General features: G+C 50.0%; 1 protein-coding gene and 1 non-coding gene across 6 annotated transcripts in view; both read right to left on the bottom strand.

Annotated features, from left to right (window-relative positions):
• Positions 1-17398, bottom strand: part of GATAD2A (GATA zinc finger domain containing 2A) — a 91975-nt gene that overhangs the window by 26542 nt on the left and 48035 nt on the right. For 4 of the 5 annotated variants that reach the window (XM_061149728.1, XM_061149725.1, XM_061149727.1 and 1 more), the window contains one exon: positions 7434-7702. In XM_061149728.1, coding sequence (XP_061005711.1) covers positions 7434-7702 — 269 coding nt within the window. The remainder of the gene's footprint in view (positions 1-7433; positions 7703-17398) is intronic. The other variant, XM_061149729.1, reaches the window with a different exon arrangement.
• On the bottom strand, positions 15341-15413 carry TRNAG-UCC (transfer RNA glycine (anticodon UCC)). Its single transcript has one exon. It is a non-coding gene; the product is annotated as a tRNA-Gly (tRNA).

The raw sequence follows: 17398 nt of genomic DNA on the forward strand, positions 1-17398 counted from the left end.
CTATCAAGTTACTTTCAGATTCATTTTCACTTTGGAAGAGGACTTGAGCATTAACCTGGGTGTGGATGACGTGCTCCCACACACCACTGTGGGTGGCTAAGTCCTGTCTTACTGGCAAATGATCTGAGAATCCTGGCTTCTATACAGAGTGTCGCCCACCACTATCAGAGTCCCAAAGAAGGATGGGGCAGTGGTTCTGTCATCAAGGATACCCGCTTCAAAGGTGGGCTGCTTCGCAGGCACCTTGGTGGGGATAAGAACACACATCAGAGTGCCCCCCATCCATGCCACAGGGCACACCACTGGTCCAAGTAAAGCTCTGTCCCAGAGCAAAAGAGACACGTGATGCAAAATGGGGAAGGAAGAGCAGGTGACGCAGCTGCCTGAAGACCACATACCCAATGGAAGCCAGCAAAGGCAGTCATCATGCCACCTGCCCCACACATCCATTCAAGGCCCACAGGGCTGGTCGGTGAGAAGCAGAAATGGGGCTCCAAGTCTGCCCCTGCTGTGCCCGAGACCTAGGAGCCCTAGCTGTTTCCCTACAAGGTAAAATAAGGAAATAGAGATGGTCTGCTCAGGTGCCCAGTGACTTTCAGCCCTTGTGAGCCACACCCCTAAAGTCAAGGCTCCCCAACACCTCTGCACGTTCCCTGACCACACTACGGTACCCTAGAAGACCCTGTCCCATCACTTCTGCCCCCAAGGACCAGCACAGGACCTGCCAGAGAATGGAGGGAGAGCTGGCAACTCAGAAAAAGGCACACACAAATGTTTTCAGTGAAGCATGGGGGTGTATATGTGCGGCTCCCACCTCACACAGCCCAGGGAAGCCAAGGGACCCCGTCCTAACCTTTCAGGTGGAGGTGGCCTGGCAAAGAAGCTCATTATTTTACTGAGTTAAATGTACCTCCACTCAAGAGAGGAAAAAGAAAGCTATTCCCACCTGTGTGTGGCCTAGATTACTTCTGAAGATCAATTTGTGACGGACAGTCTCCTCTATAGGAAAGTGTAGGAATGGAGTCTATTCATCTTAGAAAGGAAAAAAGAAACTCCAAGCAGGTTCATTTGTCTGTCCCAGCTCCAGCCTCATCCAACAGTCCAGACTTGGGGTGGGGGGAGGGCAGCACAGGCTCATGACCGTTGGGCTGGTCTCACAAGACCAACGGGCTCGACTTCCACCTCTGTGGGATTCTGTCTTTCCATGAGCACATTTATGGATGCCATAAAGGAAACTGAACTATTTTAACCTCATTTTTTAATTTTAAACACCCATACTGAGACATAACTTACATACTGCAAAATTCATTCACTATAAAAGTGTAGTTCAATGATTTTTAAATAAATTTAGAGTTGTGCAACCATCCCTACAATCAAAGCTTAGAACACGTCCCTCACCCCAAAATGATGCTGTCATGGACACCCATGCACTTGTCTCTGTGCAGACGTACTTTCTCAGGTACCTTCCTTGGATAGATTGCTGGGTCATGTGCTAACTTGGTCACATCTAACTTTCTAAGAAACTCCCAAACTGCTCATGTCATTTTACATTCCCACCAGCCACGTATCAGGGTTTCAGCCTTGCCATATCCCCACCAACACTTGTTACTGTCTTTTTAATACAGCCACCCATGAGACTTATTTTTGGCCTAGCCTATGAGCCACCCTGTGCGACGTGCATGTGAGCCGTATTTCCCAGTATTCTATAGACACCCCTTAGGCAAACAGAATCCGTGCTCTTCAAGTCTTCAGGAATCTTGCCAACTTTCAGCTTAGTTACCCTACCAATTACTTAAAGAGAGGTATGAAGTCTCTAACTACAATTTATGAATTATCTATTTCTATTAGCAATACTATCAGTTTATGCTTCAGCTATTTTGGGACTCTGTCGTTAAGTACATGTACATTTGTGACTGTTACAACTTCCTGCTGTGCCATTAAAAAAATAATGACCCTCTTTGCGACTTCCTTGGTGGTTCTCTGGTTGAGAGGGGTGTGGGTTCTATTTCTGGTCAGGGAGCCTCCTGGCCAAAAACTAAAACATAAAACAGAAGCAATATTGTAACAAATCCAACCAAGACTTAAAAATGGCCCACATTTAAAAGGAAAAAAAAAAAAAAAAAAAAGGTCCCTCTTTGGCTTTAGGAATATTGTTTGTCTTAAAGTCAATTGTGTGTGCATGTATGCACACACACTCCATCATATCCCAACTCTTTGTGACCCCATGGATTGTAGCCCTTTAGGCTCCTCTGTCCACGGAAATTTTCCAGGCAAGAATCCTAGGTTGCCATTTCCTCCTCCAGGGGATCTTCCTGACCCAAGTATCAAACTGGCATCTCTTAACAAATCTCCTGCATTGGCAGCTGGATTCTTTACCACTGTGCCACCTGGGAAGCCAAAGTTAATTTTATCTGATATTAATACAGTCATTCTAGTTTTCTTATGGTTACTTATGGTGTCTCTTTCCTCATCCTTTTATCTACAGCTCTAAGGGGTGTCTCTTATAGACAATATATAATTAAGCTTGATCTTGCCTTTTTATCTGGTCTGACAATCTCTGCCTTTTGATAGAAGTGTTTAAACCATTCACATTTAATATATTTTTGATCTGAGTGGATTTACACATATATCATTTTGCTATTTGTTTTCTACATGTCTTCCTTTTGTTCTTCTGTTCCTGACTGCTTTCTTTTACGTCAAATATTTAATGTACCACTAAATTCTTCTGTTGTATTTTAAAGTTATTTTCTTAATAGTTGCTCTAGGGATTACAATAAGCATTTTACTAAGATCACAATCTGCTTCAGATTAACACTAACCTGATCCTGGTAAAATGGAAAAACTTTATTCCGATACAGCTCCATTTCATTTCTTCTGTACTACTGTTGTCCCATATATTATATATCTATTTATGTTATAAATACAACAGATTGTTATATACTTTTGATCAATTGCCAAAGAGCTATGGTCGTTTTTGTCAACTCTACCCAGTGTTACAGTTAACGCTTTAGATGATATATCTTTTAACTAAGAAGAAATGAGGGGGAAAAAAGTCTTTTACAGTAGCCCACATTTACCTTTTCCAGAGCTCTTTTATTTCTTCCTGTGAACCTAAGTTACCAACATGTCATTTCCTTTCAGCTTGAAGAACCAGCAGATCTGCCAGGAACAAATCCTCTCGGTCTTTGTTTATCTGCAGATGTCTTTCTGCTTTCGTTTCTGAGGGACAGTTTTGACGCATTGAGAATTCTGGGTTTATAGTTTTCTTCTTTTAGTACTCTGAATGCCATTCAGTTCCCTTCTGGTTTCCATTTGAATGTCTCAGGTGAGAAGTCAGCTGTTAATTACATTAATGCTTCCCCTGTATGTCATGAGTTGTTCTCTTGCTACTTTCGATATTTTCTCTTTGTCTGTGGCTTGTAACAGTTTGACTATGATGTGCTAGGTACAGATCTCTTTGCATATATGCTATTTGAGATTTGTTGAGCTTCCTGGATAAGCTTCTCCTCAGATACATTTCTGGGGATTCTTCCTTCAAACAGTTTTTCTCTCTTGCCCCAAATATGCCTGCAAACATGGGCTAACACAGCCACCGTCCCTCCCCACGTGTTCATCTTCAAAACTGTCACTTCAGCCAAGGCTGTTGCCCACCACTCGAAACTGAGCGAGTCCCTTCTCACCCGTTACAGCCTGCACTGGCTGGGCAGGACCTCCCTATGAACAGGGCTGGGCAGGGCGTGAGAGCAGCGCCAGGTTAAGCGACACAGACTCTCACCATTTTAACCCCAAATTTCCGCAGTTTCTTAAGCATAAACCCTCCTCAGATTGTTGCATGCTTCTCGTCCATTTCCAGGATGCTGAAATGGTTGATTGAGGGAGGGGGGGAGGGCTGTGCTGTCAATTCTGTCCTGCTTTATAGCTGTTTTTTGGGGGAAAGGATTTGACAATCTCTCTTTACTCAATCACTGCTGGAAGCTGCCTTCCAGTCTTGATTCATTTTGAAAATAAAACATACACACTGGAAGACTATGTAAGAAAAAAATGCCAGAGATGAAAAGAGGAACTGTAGAGAAAGAGAAAACTCTTCATGCTACCTCTTTATCAATCTCCACATGCTCTAAATCCCCCAAAGTAGTTTTTTAAGTTGTATCTTGATTTAAACTCACCAGCCACTTCCTTAAAGAAAAAGGAAATTCTCTGTGCTAGAAGCCACCAGAAACTCCCTCTAGTCTAATATGCTTAAACTGGATCCTAAGAATAGGACAGCATGAAAGCAAGAAGCAGTTTTTAAAAAGAGCCAGAAGAGGGGAAAAGGGGTGTCCTGGATGAATTGGGAGACTGGGATAGACACATACATACTATCGATATGCTATATAAAATAGACAACTGATTGGAACATACTATATAGCACAGGGAACTCTACCTTAATGCATTGTGGTGTCCTAAATAGGATGGAAACCCAAAAGGGAAGGGATATATTGTGTATGTATGGTTGATTCATTTCGCTAAGCAGTAGAAGCTAACAAAACACTGTAAAGCAATTATACTGCAATAAGAATTAATTAATAAAAAGAGCCAAACAGAAATTCTAGAAAAATACTACATGGCACTGAAAAAAAGATTATTCCGACATTCAACACCACAAGTAAATCTGGGACTTCCGTGGTGGTCCCCTGGTTAAGAATCTGCCTTCCAGCGCAGGGACATGGGTCCAACCCCTGGTCGGGGAACTAAGATCCCACACGCAGCAGGGCAACTAAGCCCACACACCACAATGAAAGAGCCCACATGCGCAACTAAGACTCAAAAATAAATAAAATATTAAAGACAACAACCTAAGTAAACTTCACAACATCATGCTGAAAGAAAGTAAGCAAAGGCTACAGACTACATAATTCCAATTATTTAAAGTGGAAAAACTAATCTCTGCTGTTCGAAGTCAAGAGAGTGGTTACTAAGAGGGTAGTGACAAGTGGGTATGAGGGGTACATTATATTTCTTCTTTTTTTTTAATTTAATTTTTTTCATTTATTTTTATTAGTTGGAGGCCAATCACTCCACGATATTGTAGTGGCTTTTGCCATACATTGACATGAATCAGCCATGGATTTACATGTGTTCCCCACCCTGAACCCACATTATATTTCTTGATTTGAGCTACAAGAAAGAAATCAGTTTGTGAAGTATACCAAGTGGCACATGTCTACTTTTTATCATGTATGCTACACCTCAATCAAATGAAATTCTCTGTATGGAGGCTCCCAAGGGATGAGCCAGATGCTCTCAATGAGGATCCAAAGACTGCCAGCTTCTAATACAGAAACCATGGCCACCCACCCCAAAAAAGATTAGTTCTAGAATGGTTCTGGGCTAGACTTGATCCTATTATTCTGTCAAAATTCTCCAACAAACCAGACAGAACATTCTGTGTGGGCACTCAAGGAGACACTAAGCTCTATATGAGACATCTTATTTTAAGTAAAGTTTAAAACCGAAGAGTACTTGTCACCAACACTTCTCACGCCACACACCATGGTCAATTTCTGCGTACACACCTGTCACCTAGAGATGCAAAGCAGACATTATCACCTATTTCACAAATGAAGAAACACAGACTAAGGTCGTCCACCCAAGGTCTGCCAGGGAGTGTGAGCTGACCCTTACTCTGCCAAAGCCAGGCTCTCCCCACAATCTCACATGCTTCGTGTCTGGACACCAGGGTGTCTCTAGTCCCACAGGGCACGTGCTCTGTGTGCCTGGGTTAGTCTGTCGCTTGCTCTCCACATTCTTTTTTGCTCCTTCACTTAACCTCACAGTTCCCTGGCCTGCCCGACAGGGGAACATGGTGATTACAGAGAAAAAATGCAGACCAGACACCTAGAAACAGAGTTTCCCTAGCAGCTCAGTGGTAAAGAATCCGCCTACAATGCAGAAGACTGTCTGCAATGCAAGAGATGCAGGTTTGATCCCTGAGTCAGGAAGATCCCCTGGAGAAGGAAATGGCAATCACTTAACTATTCTTGCCTAGGAAATGCCTTGGACAGAGGAGCCTGGTGGGTTACGGTCCATGGGGTTGCAATAGTCGGTCACAACTTAGCAACTAAACTACTGCCGCCTAGGAACATAAGAGGGACCCAGCAAGTCTCCACAAATGTGGGCTCTTCCTTCTCTTCACCCACATGTGACACTGGTGAAGGGAAAGCAGACCCAAACTTAGAATTTAATTTCCAGAACTTGAAAAGAGGCCTCTGGTTTTAAAACAGGGAGGGCAGAAAGCAGAGTCAGACAGAAAAGGCCTTTCCGGGTAGCAAGAGCAGAAAGCACACCAGCCCAGCTAACTGCTTCCCCAGCGGGAGGGGGTGGAGTCCCCATTTATCTCGAGGAGGCACGAGTCCTTAAAGCCAAGAAACACCGAGTCAGACAACCTCTGAGGTCCTTACAACACCAACCGTCTGGGCCCGCAGTGAATTTGACACAAAGCCTGCAGGCTGGGGTCCCTCTGTGGGATTCATCAGCGCAACAAAGGGAAGAGCACCCAGGTTCTCCAGAGCTGCCCCTCCCACTACTGCCCCCTCCCCCACCCCAGGCGCACAGATCCGGAAGGGAGTGTGCAGAGGAGGCGCTAAGGAAGACAAGAGATGAACCACAGACGGCTGTGGGCTGCTCAGGAGGCTGTGGCCACACCCACATGCCCACCAGCTACTGGCTCACGGGACCTAAGGGGTGAACCCCACGGAGAACACTGCTCACCTGAGCTCTGAAGGGAGGAGTGGCGCAGGGCCGAGGGGGTGGGGTGGGGTGGGGTGGGGGTCGGGATGGGAGTGGGGTGGGGCTGGGGTGGGGCTGGGGATGGGGTGGGGTGGGGGTGGGGAGCTGCAATTCTTTTCATAGGGGGAAAAGAAAAGGGGGTGGTACACTGAGTCTTATTTCTTTAAAGCTGAGGATTGGGAAAGTTGCCCTTGAAGCCATCAGTACTGATTAAGGGGAAACCAGTGAAGCACATGGTACCGAACTTGGGAAGAGAGGGGCTTCTCCTCCCACGTCCCCCACCCAGGAGGAGGGGTGGCTCCAGACTGTCCACAGCCCAGTGACCAGGCAGGGGTGGCAGCATCTCTGGCCCCCGGTGCCCTGGATGTGAAAAGCAGGGAGGCAGGACCAAATGAAAAACTCACGTTTCCCTATAAACCAGAAGCACAGAGTTGGACCCAGGTACACGTTCAGTTAAGACTTGCTGCCAAGCAGGGGAGCCAACAGAGGCTACCACCCTCATCCTGTGAGACCCGCCCCAGGAGGAAGGTCCCTTGGCCAGGACAGTGGGGTGGGAGCCCGCAGTGGTCTCCACGATCACCCACCAGAAGCTGCTTCCCGCAGGCTTGATGGGCGGCCTCCACCTGCTCACCCCAGCCACCCCTGGCGCCCGGCCCCTCGCTCACCTGTGCGTGGTTCGCATGTCCACAGGCCCGTCGCCCACCTGCCCTTCGCCTCTGCCCACGGCCGTCGCCTCTGTGCCCCTCAGCAGCCCTTGGGCTGGGCCTGCTCCTGACTCAGGCGTCACTCGTGTGTCTCCATCAGCATTTAAATCTGAGGCCAACACTCCTCTCTCCATTTTTATCTTCTTGCTCTCCACATCGTCCTCCACTGGGTCCCGTTCAAGCGCTCGCTTCTGACTCCGTGTCCGGCATGCTTCTTCAGTCATTCTGAACTTTAGGGGAAGGAGAAAACACGACATGTAAACTGGGCACAATGAAGTAGCTATCTTCTTAGAAACTTCTCACAATGTCAGCTTGGAGTGTCTGCCTCACCATGTGATGATGGCAGAAGTGGGTACAACAAATGAAGGGCCCACAAAGCGTGCCCAGAACATTTCTTCACAGCCTTGAGCAGAAGCAACAGAGCACCTGAAAAGCCAAGCTACGCATCGCCCTGTCCGGGACCAGAAACCTACAGGGACCAGGACAGGAACAAGGGAAGGTGGCTGTTTGTCAGAAAGAAGGGGGTAATCTCTGCATTCCAGACTCAAGAGCAAATAGAAGAAACTGTTCTAGATCTGACCACCTCCGGTGGGATCTAGAGCACTGGATGTGAGCTATCTGGAATCCAAGAAGGGGGCACCACGCTGTCCCAGGAGCAGGGTCACAGCCTAAGTCCAGCCCTGCCCTGCCCTGATGAGGGCTGACCCTGCCTCTCCCTTCAGCCAGGGGCAGCCTCCTCACTGCCTGCTCACCTCAGCAGGGGGTGGAGGGAGATCACTTTTAACCCTTTGACTGCCGACAAAATGAACTCTGAATGGGGTGAGGCCTGGCCCATCACCCTGCCAGCACCCTGTACCTGTAGCACACACATATCTTGATTGAAAGAAGAAAGAAAATAAAAAGGGGGAAAAAAAAAAAACCGCTGAGTCAGGTTTTGATCCCATGACATCACTGGGCTCCCACATGACCCTTCCCAGGATTCAGTCTGAGAGACAAAGCACTTTCCAGAAAACCAGTCTGAACCGGTTCCAGACAACAAGCTGAAGTGTTGTTAACCCTCACAGAGACAGTGAAGGAAGACCGCAGTGATGGCTGTTTGCAGGGAGACTGCTGGCATTCCACAACCCAGTCTGGGACACAGGTACTTGCTCTTAAAGGGGCCACTCAGAGACCAGCCTTGATGTCCCAACGGGGCAGGACACTGGAGACCAGAGTTCCACCGGTCAGGACCTAAGAAGCCACCAAGGGTTCATCACAGGACAGTCAATGCCCACACCTACCAACACGGCAGCCCCTCGGGGAACGCCGACCGCCCCCGCGGTGTGCCTACACTGAAGACCTCCTGGCTGTGCCCATGCAGCCAGGGCACCCAGCACCCCGGCTTCTCCCCAGCAAAACCCCTGGGAGGCCTGTCATGGGTAGGGCCAGGCAGAATCAGTCCAGAGCCCAACTTCTGGAATCTAGGGGGTGGTACAGGGCAGCAAAGGAGCCACATCACTGTATGTGCCACACACTCCTGAGGCAACTCATCTGCCACCTCTTTAAAGGAGCCGACTTCACAAACGAGCAACAGCGCAAGGCACTGCCTTGGACTCAAACGGAAAGGAAGGGAAGTGACAGCTGCTCCATGCTCCTGGCGCGGGGGGCAGAGCGTCCGTCTGACACGTGTTAGGCCAGCGTGGCTGACCCTGGGCACTCAGACATCTGCTTCCACAGGCAGTCCAAAAGGGTGGAATCAAGCAGGGTTCCCAATGGCCATGTAACCCCCCAGGGTGCTCCCCATTCCAGGTAGAGCTTGAGAACTCTGAAGCTCAAGGGCAGAGGCTATCAACTTGGCCTCCACCTGCCCCCAAACCCTCCTGGCACCCCAGCCTGCACCTGCCACACCACCTCAGCCCCCTATATCCCACAAACCGTCAGACTGCTGAGTCTGTCCTGTTTCCCCATGAGCTGCAGATCCGTCAATGCCCTGAATGGAAGTCACCCTCCCCTCCCCTATCATGGGAGGGACCGATCACTTTCCTTTGAGGCATTGCCTAAACAACAGGAGCTGCTCCAACATTTGGGGAATTGGATGAGAGCAATGATCTCAGTGGTCACTGTGAATAGTGGTCCTGTGCGTCCAGGACCAGAGAGGAGCCTACTGGGCATAAAAGATGTGGGCAGTCCAGGATCTCAGGCAAGTCAAAGGAAATTCTGTCCCTTAGGGAGAAGTTCTCGGTCTGGCCAGCCGAGAGGGCCCCCCCAGCACAGCCTCCAGAGTGGTAAGCCCCAGGCTCCAATCCGTGAAGCTCATCTGAACCCCAGTTTCAATCTGAAGTCCTTCCTCCCAATTGTCAATATGAAGAACAAGGTTGGGGTGGGGGAAGGCTGGGGAGTGAGGACAAGGAGGTCGCTCTGCATGAGGCCATCAGACCAGCGAGGCACTGCCCCAGTGACCTCATTTCACTGTCACTGGTGTGGGACAAGTGGTCCCAAGGGGCCAGAGTGGAGTTTCACACCCATGGGGCTGCTCCCTCCAGACTCAGATCTGGTCAGGGTCCCCAGCTGAGGACCTGGGAGACCCGTCTGCTTGTGCTCAGCGTGCAGCGTCAGGGCAGCTCACTCGGAAGCTGAGGGGCTGGAACTCTGCCAACCCCAGACACTCCCTGGGCCTCTGGCAGGCTGCTGGGGTTGGGGGGCCTGGCTGCTGCACCCCTCCCCCATGACACGAAGGACGGGCACAGCTGGAGGGGGCGGGGACAGCAGGGGGGTGGAGGGGGGATGAAGTCTCAGGCTCTGACCTCCCCCTCCTTGGGTGGAGCCTCCTCCTCCACTGGGGAAGGCGGTTGCTTTAGTGCCCACATGGGGCCCGCCGCCAGCCAATCTCGATCCCGCCAGGCAACTGCTCCTGGGGAGGGCAGGTGTGAGGAAGGAGGGGCCCCACCCTCCTCTCAGCAGGAAGGACCTGTGACCCAATCCCGCACATCAGGGCTGGCGGCCACCGCCCTGCAGGCACAGCAAAAAAAAAAAGTTGTGAGGAAGAAACCAGCCTTGAGGAATGAAGTGTGACCTAGGAATGAAGCAGGACACACAATTTCTGCAAGACGCAGTGAGGAGGAGCACTAGGGTGCTTTCTGAAGAGCAGCTGAAAAGGATATATCGCCCCAACTGGCAAATTAGGATCTGCTTCAAAACCCCTGGAGAGTGAGGGGAAGAGAACGGAGGGATAGCAGAGCAGCAGTGACAGACGACAGCGCGTAAGCTCCACCACAGGCTGGAGGAGAACTGCTGGCCCGCAGAGAGCAGCCCCTCTAACTGAGGCAGGATCCCAAGCCGGCTGTTGCCTGCAGGGCAGAGACCAAGGGCAGCAAGCCCACTGCCAAGAGGCACCACCAGGGCGCAAGGCTGCCCAAGGCACAGGCTGCTACCTGGGGAGCAGGGCCGGAACCCAGGGGGCTTCAGTCCCCCTTCTCACTCTCTCCAGATAAAACCTGGCTGGTCCGCAGGACACAGCCCAAGTAGTCCTCGGGCACAAGAGGGACAAGCTCCAGCTACACCAGAGGCTTCCCAAGCACCCAACACAGACAAATCCCAGCATGGGGGCTACCAAGTCCTAGGCAGAATGCTGACACATGGCTTTGGAAGGGATGCAGATTTCAATTGCTTCTACCAAAAGATGTTTTCAGTTAAATGTCACCTTCCAACTGGTCTGAGGACCTCAGGTGCAAAATCTGTTCTAAAATAACTCCAAAAGGGTGATTGTGCTATGGCAGGAACCAGTATTTTTTAAACAGGACTCAGGGGACCAGCACCCCACACAGGCTAGTTCATTTGGGAGAGGGGAGGTTTAGAGAGGCATAAGTCACAGAGTCTTAACCCTGAGGTTATCATTAATACTCTCTGTACTAGGAAATGCTATGTATACTGCTCCTAACGTAACAGTAAAAACACTACTAGCAATACTCTTGTTTCAGGCATGAGGAAAGTGAGCCTTAGGACTCTGTGTTTGGAAGAACTGACAAGAGCTGATGCTCTGAAAAGTAGATGATGTGGGGCGCTTTGTGCAGAGCCCAAAGAAGGGCGTGAGCTCGAGGTGGTGGCAGAAGGAGGGTGCTGAGTGCAGACTGACCTCAGGTGGAGCACAGAGGGCAGGGTAAGTCGGGGGCAGAGGGGTCCAATCTGTTCTAAAGGATCATGTGGTTGATCTGGGGACACACTGGGGCAGAGCAGCAGGGAGACATGACCAAATGATGGGTGAACGTCAGAGGATTTGGACAACATAACAAACCAGCAGCTAGACAGGAGGCGAGAGAGGGTTGCTGTGTTGCTGTTCTTAATTTTTGTCTGAGCAGCTGAGAAAAGATGGACTTGACTTTTTGGGACAGAGCTGGAGCAGGCCTGGAGGAAGACCGCGGGAGTGAGACGGGCTGACACGCAGGGAGGCCAGGGGTGCGCGGACAGGTGGGGGCCTGCACACAGCACAGCCGCTGTCCTCAGGGTGGTGCGGAAAGAAGGGCCTGAGCTTGTGCGGCAACTGCCACAGTGACGACAGGGCCCAGATGCCAGCCGCACTGGGCCGCGGCCAAGCTCCACACCCTCCACCACCTCTGGCTGACAGGCGCGCCGTCTTCCCATCCTGCACAGAGACCTCACTCTGCTCTCGGCCCGAGCCATTTCCTGGTGCATGTCTCCGAGAGACAGCGGCAGAGACGCAGCAGCTGTGCTCTGGAAGGAGCTCACACCAAACACCCCAGCTCTCGAGTTTTAAACAATGCCAAACCTCATGAAGGCCAAATATATGGGATGCAATTTAACTTGGGAAAGTTAACAATTGATTCCCAACGGCCAGCCCCCACCAGATACAGCAGAGAACAAGGATGAGCCTTAGGGAGCAACTGGCAGGGGAGCTTGTTTCCCTGAGCCTCAGTTTCCCTTCCACAGCTCACAGACGTGCTGGGTGAAGAGAAACAATGACATCAGTAAAACCCTGAGTGAGAAAAATCAAGTTGCAGAATGGTATGATACCATTCACAGTTTTAAAAGGCTTAGTTACAACCTGCAGGAAAAGATACTGAAAGCTCACTAAAATCGAAACTGAAAGAAATTGGACTAAAATCCACAACACTCCCCTCTGAAACTTTCACTGTCTATATTAAGCATTTCTGTACTAAATTATTTCTCTTAACAGTGACAATCAGTTTCTTTGTAGTCAAAGAAAACAAAGATAAAAAGCAGAGTTAGATAAACAAACATTCCCACTGCAGAAGGTGAGACCTGAAAGAACCAGTGGCATGAGGTGCGGGTGAGGGGAGAAGGTCCCCTGTGGAGGGAGGCGGCCAGCTCCTCCAACAGGCAAACAAAGAACCCAAGAGGAACTGTGACCTTCAGCGGACGGAGAATGGATGCCGCTGCCACTTTCCCACTTGTTACTGACAGCTTTCAAGTCCACCTTCTGGACCACTTGCTACAGCAACTTCTGAGTTCTGAGTTCAGCAGTAAACCCGAACCCATTATTTCATCCCCACAGCCCACCTTCCCCCTGGGTCACCAGCTATCCCCAGTGGGCATCAGGCCACGGCATCAGAGTAGGCTCTCCCTGAGAGGGCCCCTCACTCAGAGAGCCCACAGCAGCAAACCCCACACCGCTCAGGGGCGTCATCTCCCCCACAGCAGATATCCCCCTCATCTGTCTTCATCTTCAGTGTGGAGCAAACAGTATGGGTTCAGTATGGGCTGCTGAGTCAGACCTACATTTCTGTTAATCAGCCTCATGAAGGGTATGACTCTTGGAGATGGCTTACATGGCAAAATGCAGCAAGTCAGTCAAGGGCTTTGATTAAAAACCCCTGCATTCTGACTTTCTGGAAGGCGAGTGTACTGAGATGGAGCCTCACAGAATGAGGCCAAGGCAGGAACAGGAATCCAGGGAGATGGTCCAGGTAGAGGAACAGCATACGCCAAGCAGCTGAGATGGGAATCTCAGACAGAGGACAGGGGGCCACAGTTAGTCCTGTGCAAAAGATTTCCTCAAAAAGAAACCTCAGTCTTACTCACTGACTGAAGATGAGTTCTGAACCCTTCAGTTCAGTTCAGTCGCTCAGTCGTGTCCGACTGAGACTCCACAGACTGCAGCACGCCAGGCCTCCCTGTCCATCACCAACTCCCGGAGTTTGCTCAAACTCATGTCCATCGAGTCGGTGATGCTATCTTCTGTCATCCCCTTCTCCTCCCACCTTCAATCTTTCTCAGCATCAGGGTCTTTTCCAATGAGTCAGTTCGCATGAGGTGGCCAAAGTATTGGAGTTTCAGCATCAGTCCTCCCAATGAATATTCAGGACTGATTTCCTTCAGGATTGACTGGTTTGATTTCCTTGCTGTCCAAGGGACTCTCAAGAGTCTTCTCCAACGTGACAGTTCAAAATCATCTGAACCCTTAGTGTTCTGAAAACCTAAAGACACTCCAGAAATGTAAATGTTTTCTCTTCTATATATCATCAGAAGGGCCCCTGGCCCAGCCACCTGGCTAAAAGTTCCATGGGGCTTCAAAGAACAACAGACTCTCCCTGCCGCAGTCCGGGAACTCGGGTGGGGACTGACCACACCCACACATGTGAGGGCAGGTGCCATTCACCAAGAGTCTCTGTGGGTAGAAGACCAGCCAGTCATCCCACAAGGGGGGAAATCCAAGTACAGTGGGCCTGGAACCAGGTTCAAAACTCTTCTTTCTACTTGGCTTTCTTATAAGCTCCCCACCGTGGAACATCCCACCGTACAATTGAAAGGCCTTTTGTTACTCATGCTCAAATCTTTTTTCCCTCACCTTGGAGAGACAAGCACGTGTGTGTGTTGGCGGGGGGGGGGGGGGGGGGGGGCGGGGGTGGTGGTGGTTAAATGACGCCAGTGGGGACAGAACAGCGGTCCTCAAAGGCTTCCATGGCAGTCTTCCTTCTGAGAATTAAGGCTCGCCCTGCCAGGGGCTACAGAAGCACCTGTGGGGAGGTCTGGCCAGGAGGACCCCTGCAACTAAAAGGTATGAGCCTCCTGGCATCAGATGTCACTGCCACCCACCTGGTGTATCCCCAACTCCAGAGGAGTACCAGCCACATAGCAGGTGCACGACAAACATTTGATGAACAAATGCAGGTTTTAAAGAGACCCCCCCCCCCCCCAAGGGGCTGGGGTGGGGATTGGTGAACATGGGTTCCCTTTCAACACTGGTACTCTCAGATCTCAACCCAAGTTTAATGTTCCTCTGTTAACAGAAATGTGGGGTCTTCTTTTACAGACAAGATAGCTTACACTGATTGAGCATTTACGTACCGCACACGAATCGTCTCAGATGCAAGGTGAGTGCTATCATCAGCCCTTGATTTACAGGAAGGAAAACTGAGGCAGGTGAAAATCACACAGCACGTGGGAGGGACGGTGCTGGGAACTGAAGCCCAGGCTCCTCTACACAGCACCCACTGAAACAGCCCATCAACCACCCAGTCAGGCGTGTCCTTTCCACAGGACACAGGAAGCACCCCACAAGCAGGAAGTTGGGTCTGCCCGCTTGCTCTGGCCCCCCGAGGTCCAAATGAGATATTAAATGTTTACAACTGTATTGAGTGTTATCAGTGAGACCACACCTCCTGCTGTTGCTCTCAGAGCACAGAAATTCTGCCGGAGTACTGGACATACACCCCTAAAAGCTGCCACATGGCGCAAAACCGTGCGATAAAACACAGGGCTTGTGGAAATGATGGAACACCACCACAAAACTTCACCAGTAACATCAAAACAGAGTCTGGAACCTGATTTTTATTTATTTATTTTTTTTGGAACCTGATTTTTAGTTTTTTTTTTGATTGCATGAGGTCTTAGTTACAGCACATGGGATCTTGTTCCCTGACCAGGGTTTGAACCCGGGCCCCCTGCATTGGAAGCACAGAGTCCTAGCCACTGAACCACCAGGGAAGTCCCTGGAACCTGATTTTTAAATGGTAGCATGTTAAACAGCTAGGAAATACACAAATGCTGCCTGAAGCCTTATGCCTCACCTGGGGGAAGACCTGGTATTTGCTGTGACTGTGGGTGGGGTGCAGTTTCTGAGTTCCTGCAATAGTAACTCAGGAGGAAGGAGGTTGTGTGAACCCAGAAGGGGATGGGTATGATGTGATGCACATCTAAGGTAGGTGCACTTTGTTTCGGGGTCCCAGCAGGTGCTCTTTTAGCTGGGAGCAGTTTTCTGGATTCATCTAATACAGGAGTCAGCAAACTTTCTTAAAGAGACACAGTAAATATTTTCAGCTCTGCAGGCCATTCAGTCTCTGTCATGGTTACTCAAGCCCTGCACTGTGACAGTTTGTTCTCAAATGGGCGTGGCTGTGTCCCAACCAAACTTTATTTACCCAAACAGGCTATGAGCCTGTGGGCCACAGGTTCCCAACCCCCCAGACCTAGCATTTCTCCTGGACAAAATCACATGTAACAAAACCGTGTGCCCTTATACCAACAGTGTTGGAACAAATCTGCTTTTCCAAACAAGCGTTACGGCAGAACTGACTACAGAGAAAACTGGTTTCAAAGAAAGGAAGTGAATGTGTAAATTCAATCCAAGTCCAGGACTCAAGGTTAACCCTTTGGACAAATCAGAAGAAATTTAGTTTCAAGAAGTGTCAAGTGCATACTGGTTACTGCAGGGTCAGTCTGTCCCAACTACATGGGTCAATTTTACATCATTCTAAAAGCCCTACACACTCTCAAGATAAATAGGCCCCTCATAGAAGGAAATTACATGCTATAAACTCAATTACTGAAGCAGATGAAACTTTAACCCAGTTACAGAAACAAATGGTTCCTAAGCACACGTGCCTGAGCATCAGACCAAAGCTCTCAGGAAAAGTACAGGGCAGGGTTAAGCCAGGAAAAGGAAAAAAGTGAAGTCGCTCGGTCATGTCCAACTCTTTGCGACCCCACAGACTGCAGCCTGCCAGGCTACCCCATCCATGGGATTTTCCAGGCAAGAGTACTGCAGAGGGTTGCCATTTTCTTCTCCAAGGGATCTGTCCCACCCAGGGACTGAACCCAGGTCTCCCGCGTTGCAAGCAGCCGCTTTACCACCTGAGCCACCAGGAAAGAAAGTGGAAATCAAGTACACTGGGGCTGAGTTGCTAGAGACCTGGGGTGGTGAGGGGAGGGGGTTCCTGGGAAGCCTCGGCATCAGGTTTCTCTCCAGGTAACCCGGACTTAACTGTGCCCTTGAGGGCTGGTGGGGGTGGGTGCAGTCGTCTGTGTCAGGGAAACCCTAAGAAGAGCTTCAACTGGTTTGGCGGCAGCAGGGGACGGGGCGGGGTCCAGGAGGACACAGGTTCACACCACACTGCCCCCCAATGTCCTACTCCAGGGCAGGTCATGCAGTGCCATCACAGCCCTGTTCCTTGCATCCTGAATAAACCTCAGTGCTTTCTGCCTGCAACCGTAGTTCCACAGCTCAGGCCCAGCCTGGACACGCCACCACAGCTTCAGAACACCCGCTGGGCTCAGCCTTCAACCAGTCAGCACCTTGGTCCTTCAAGTCTCCTGACTTTTATGTGAACGCCAGGCCTGATTGGTAGGCACACCACCTCACTTCCAGCCTGACAGCATCGTGTCCATCCCACTGGAGGTCCCTGGACCTGGGGACTTGATGCAGGTTTTCGGAGCCTCCTGCTTAATGGTAAGAGAAGCCAGCACTGTTTGCCAGATAAACAACCTCTTTACAAAAATCAAAGTCTTGACCAACAAATTCTTCAGTCGTGTTAAGGAGCTCACTTGCTCTCTTAAAGGTTTCTCACAAGGCGCATAATGTCACTTCTGGCCTCTAATGGTGGCCGGTGGTGCCGAGGCTCTGGGCACACAGAGAGAAGGGCGTAAAAGAGATGAACACGTGGTGCTCCAGACTTGGGAGCATCTGACCCTAC

The sequence above is a fragment of the Dama dama genome, chromosome 9 (genome assembly GCF_033118175.1).
Source record: "Dama dama isolate Ldn47 chromosome 9, ASM3311817v1, whole genome shotgun sequence".
Taxonomy (NCBI): Eukaryota; Metazoa; Chordata; class Mammalia; order Artiodactyla; family Cervidae; genus Dama; species Dama dama.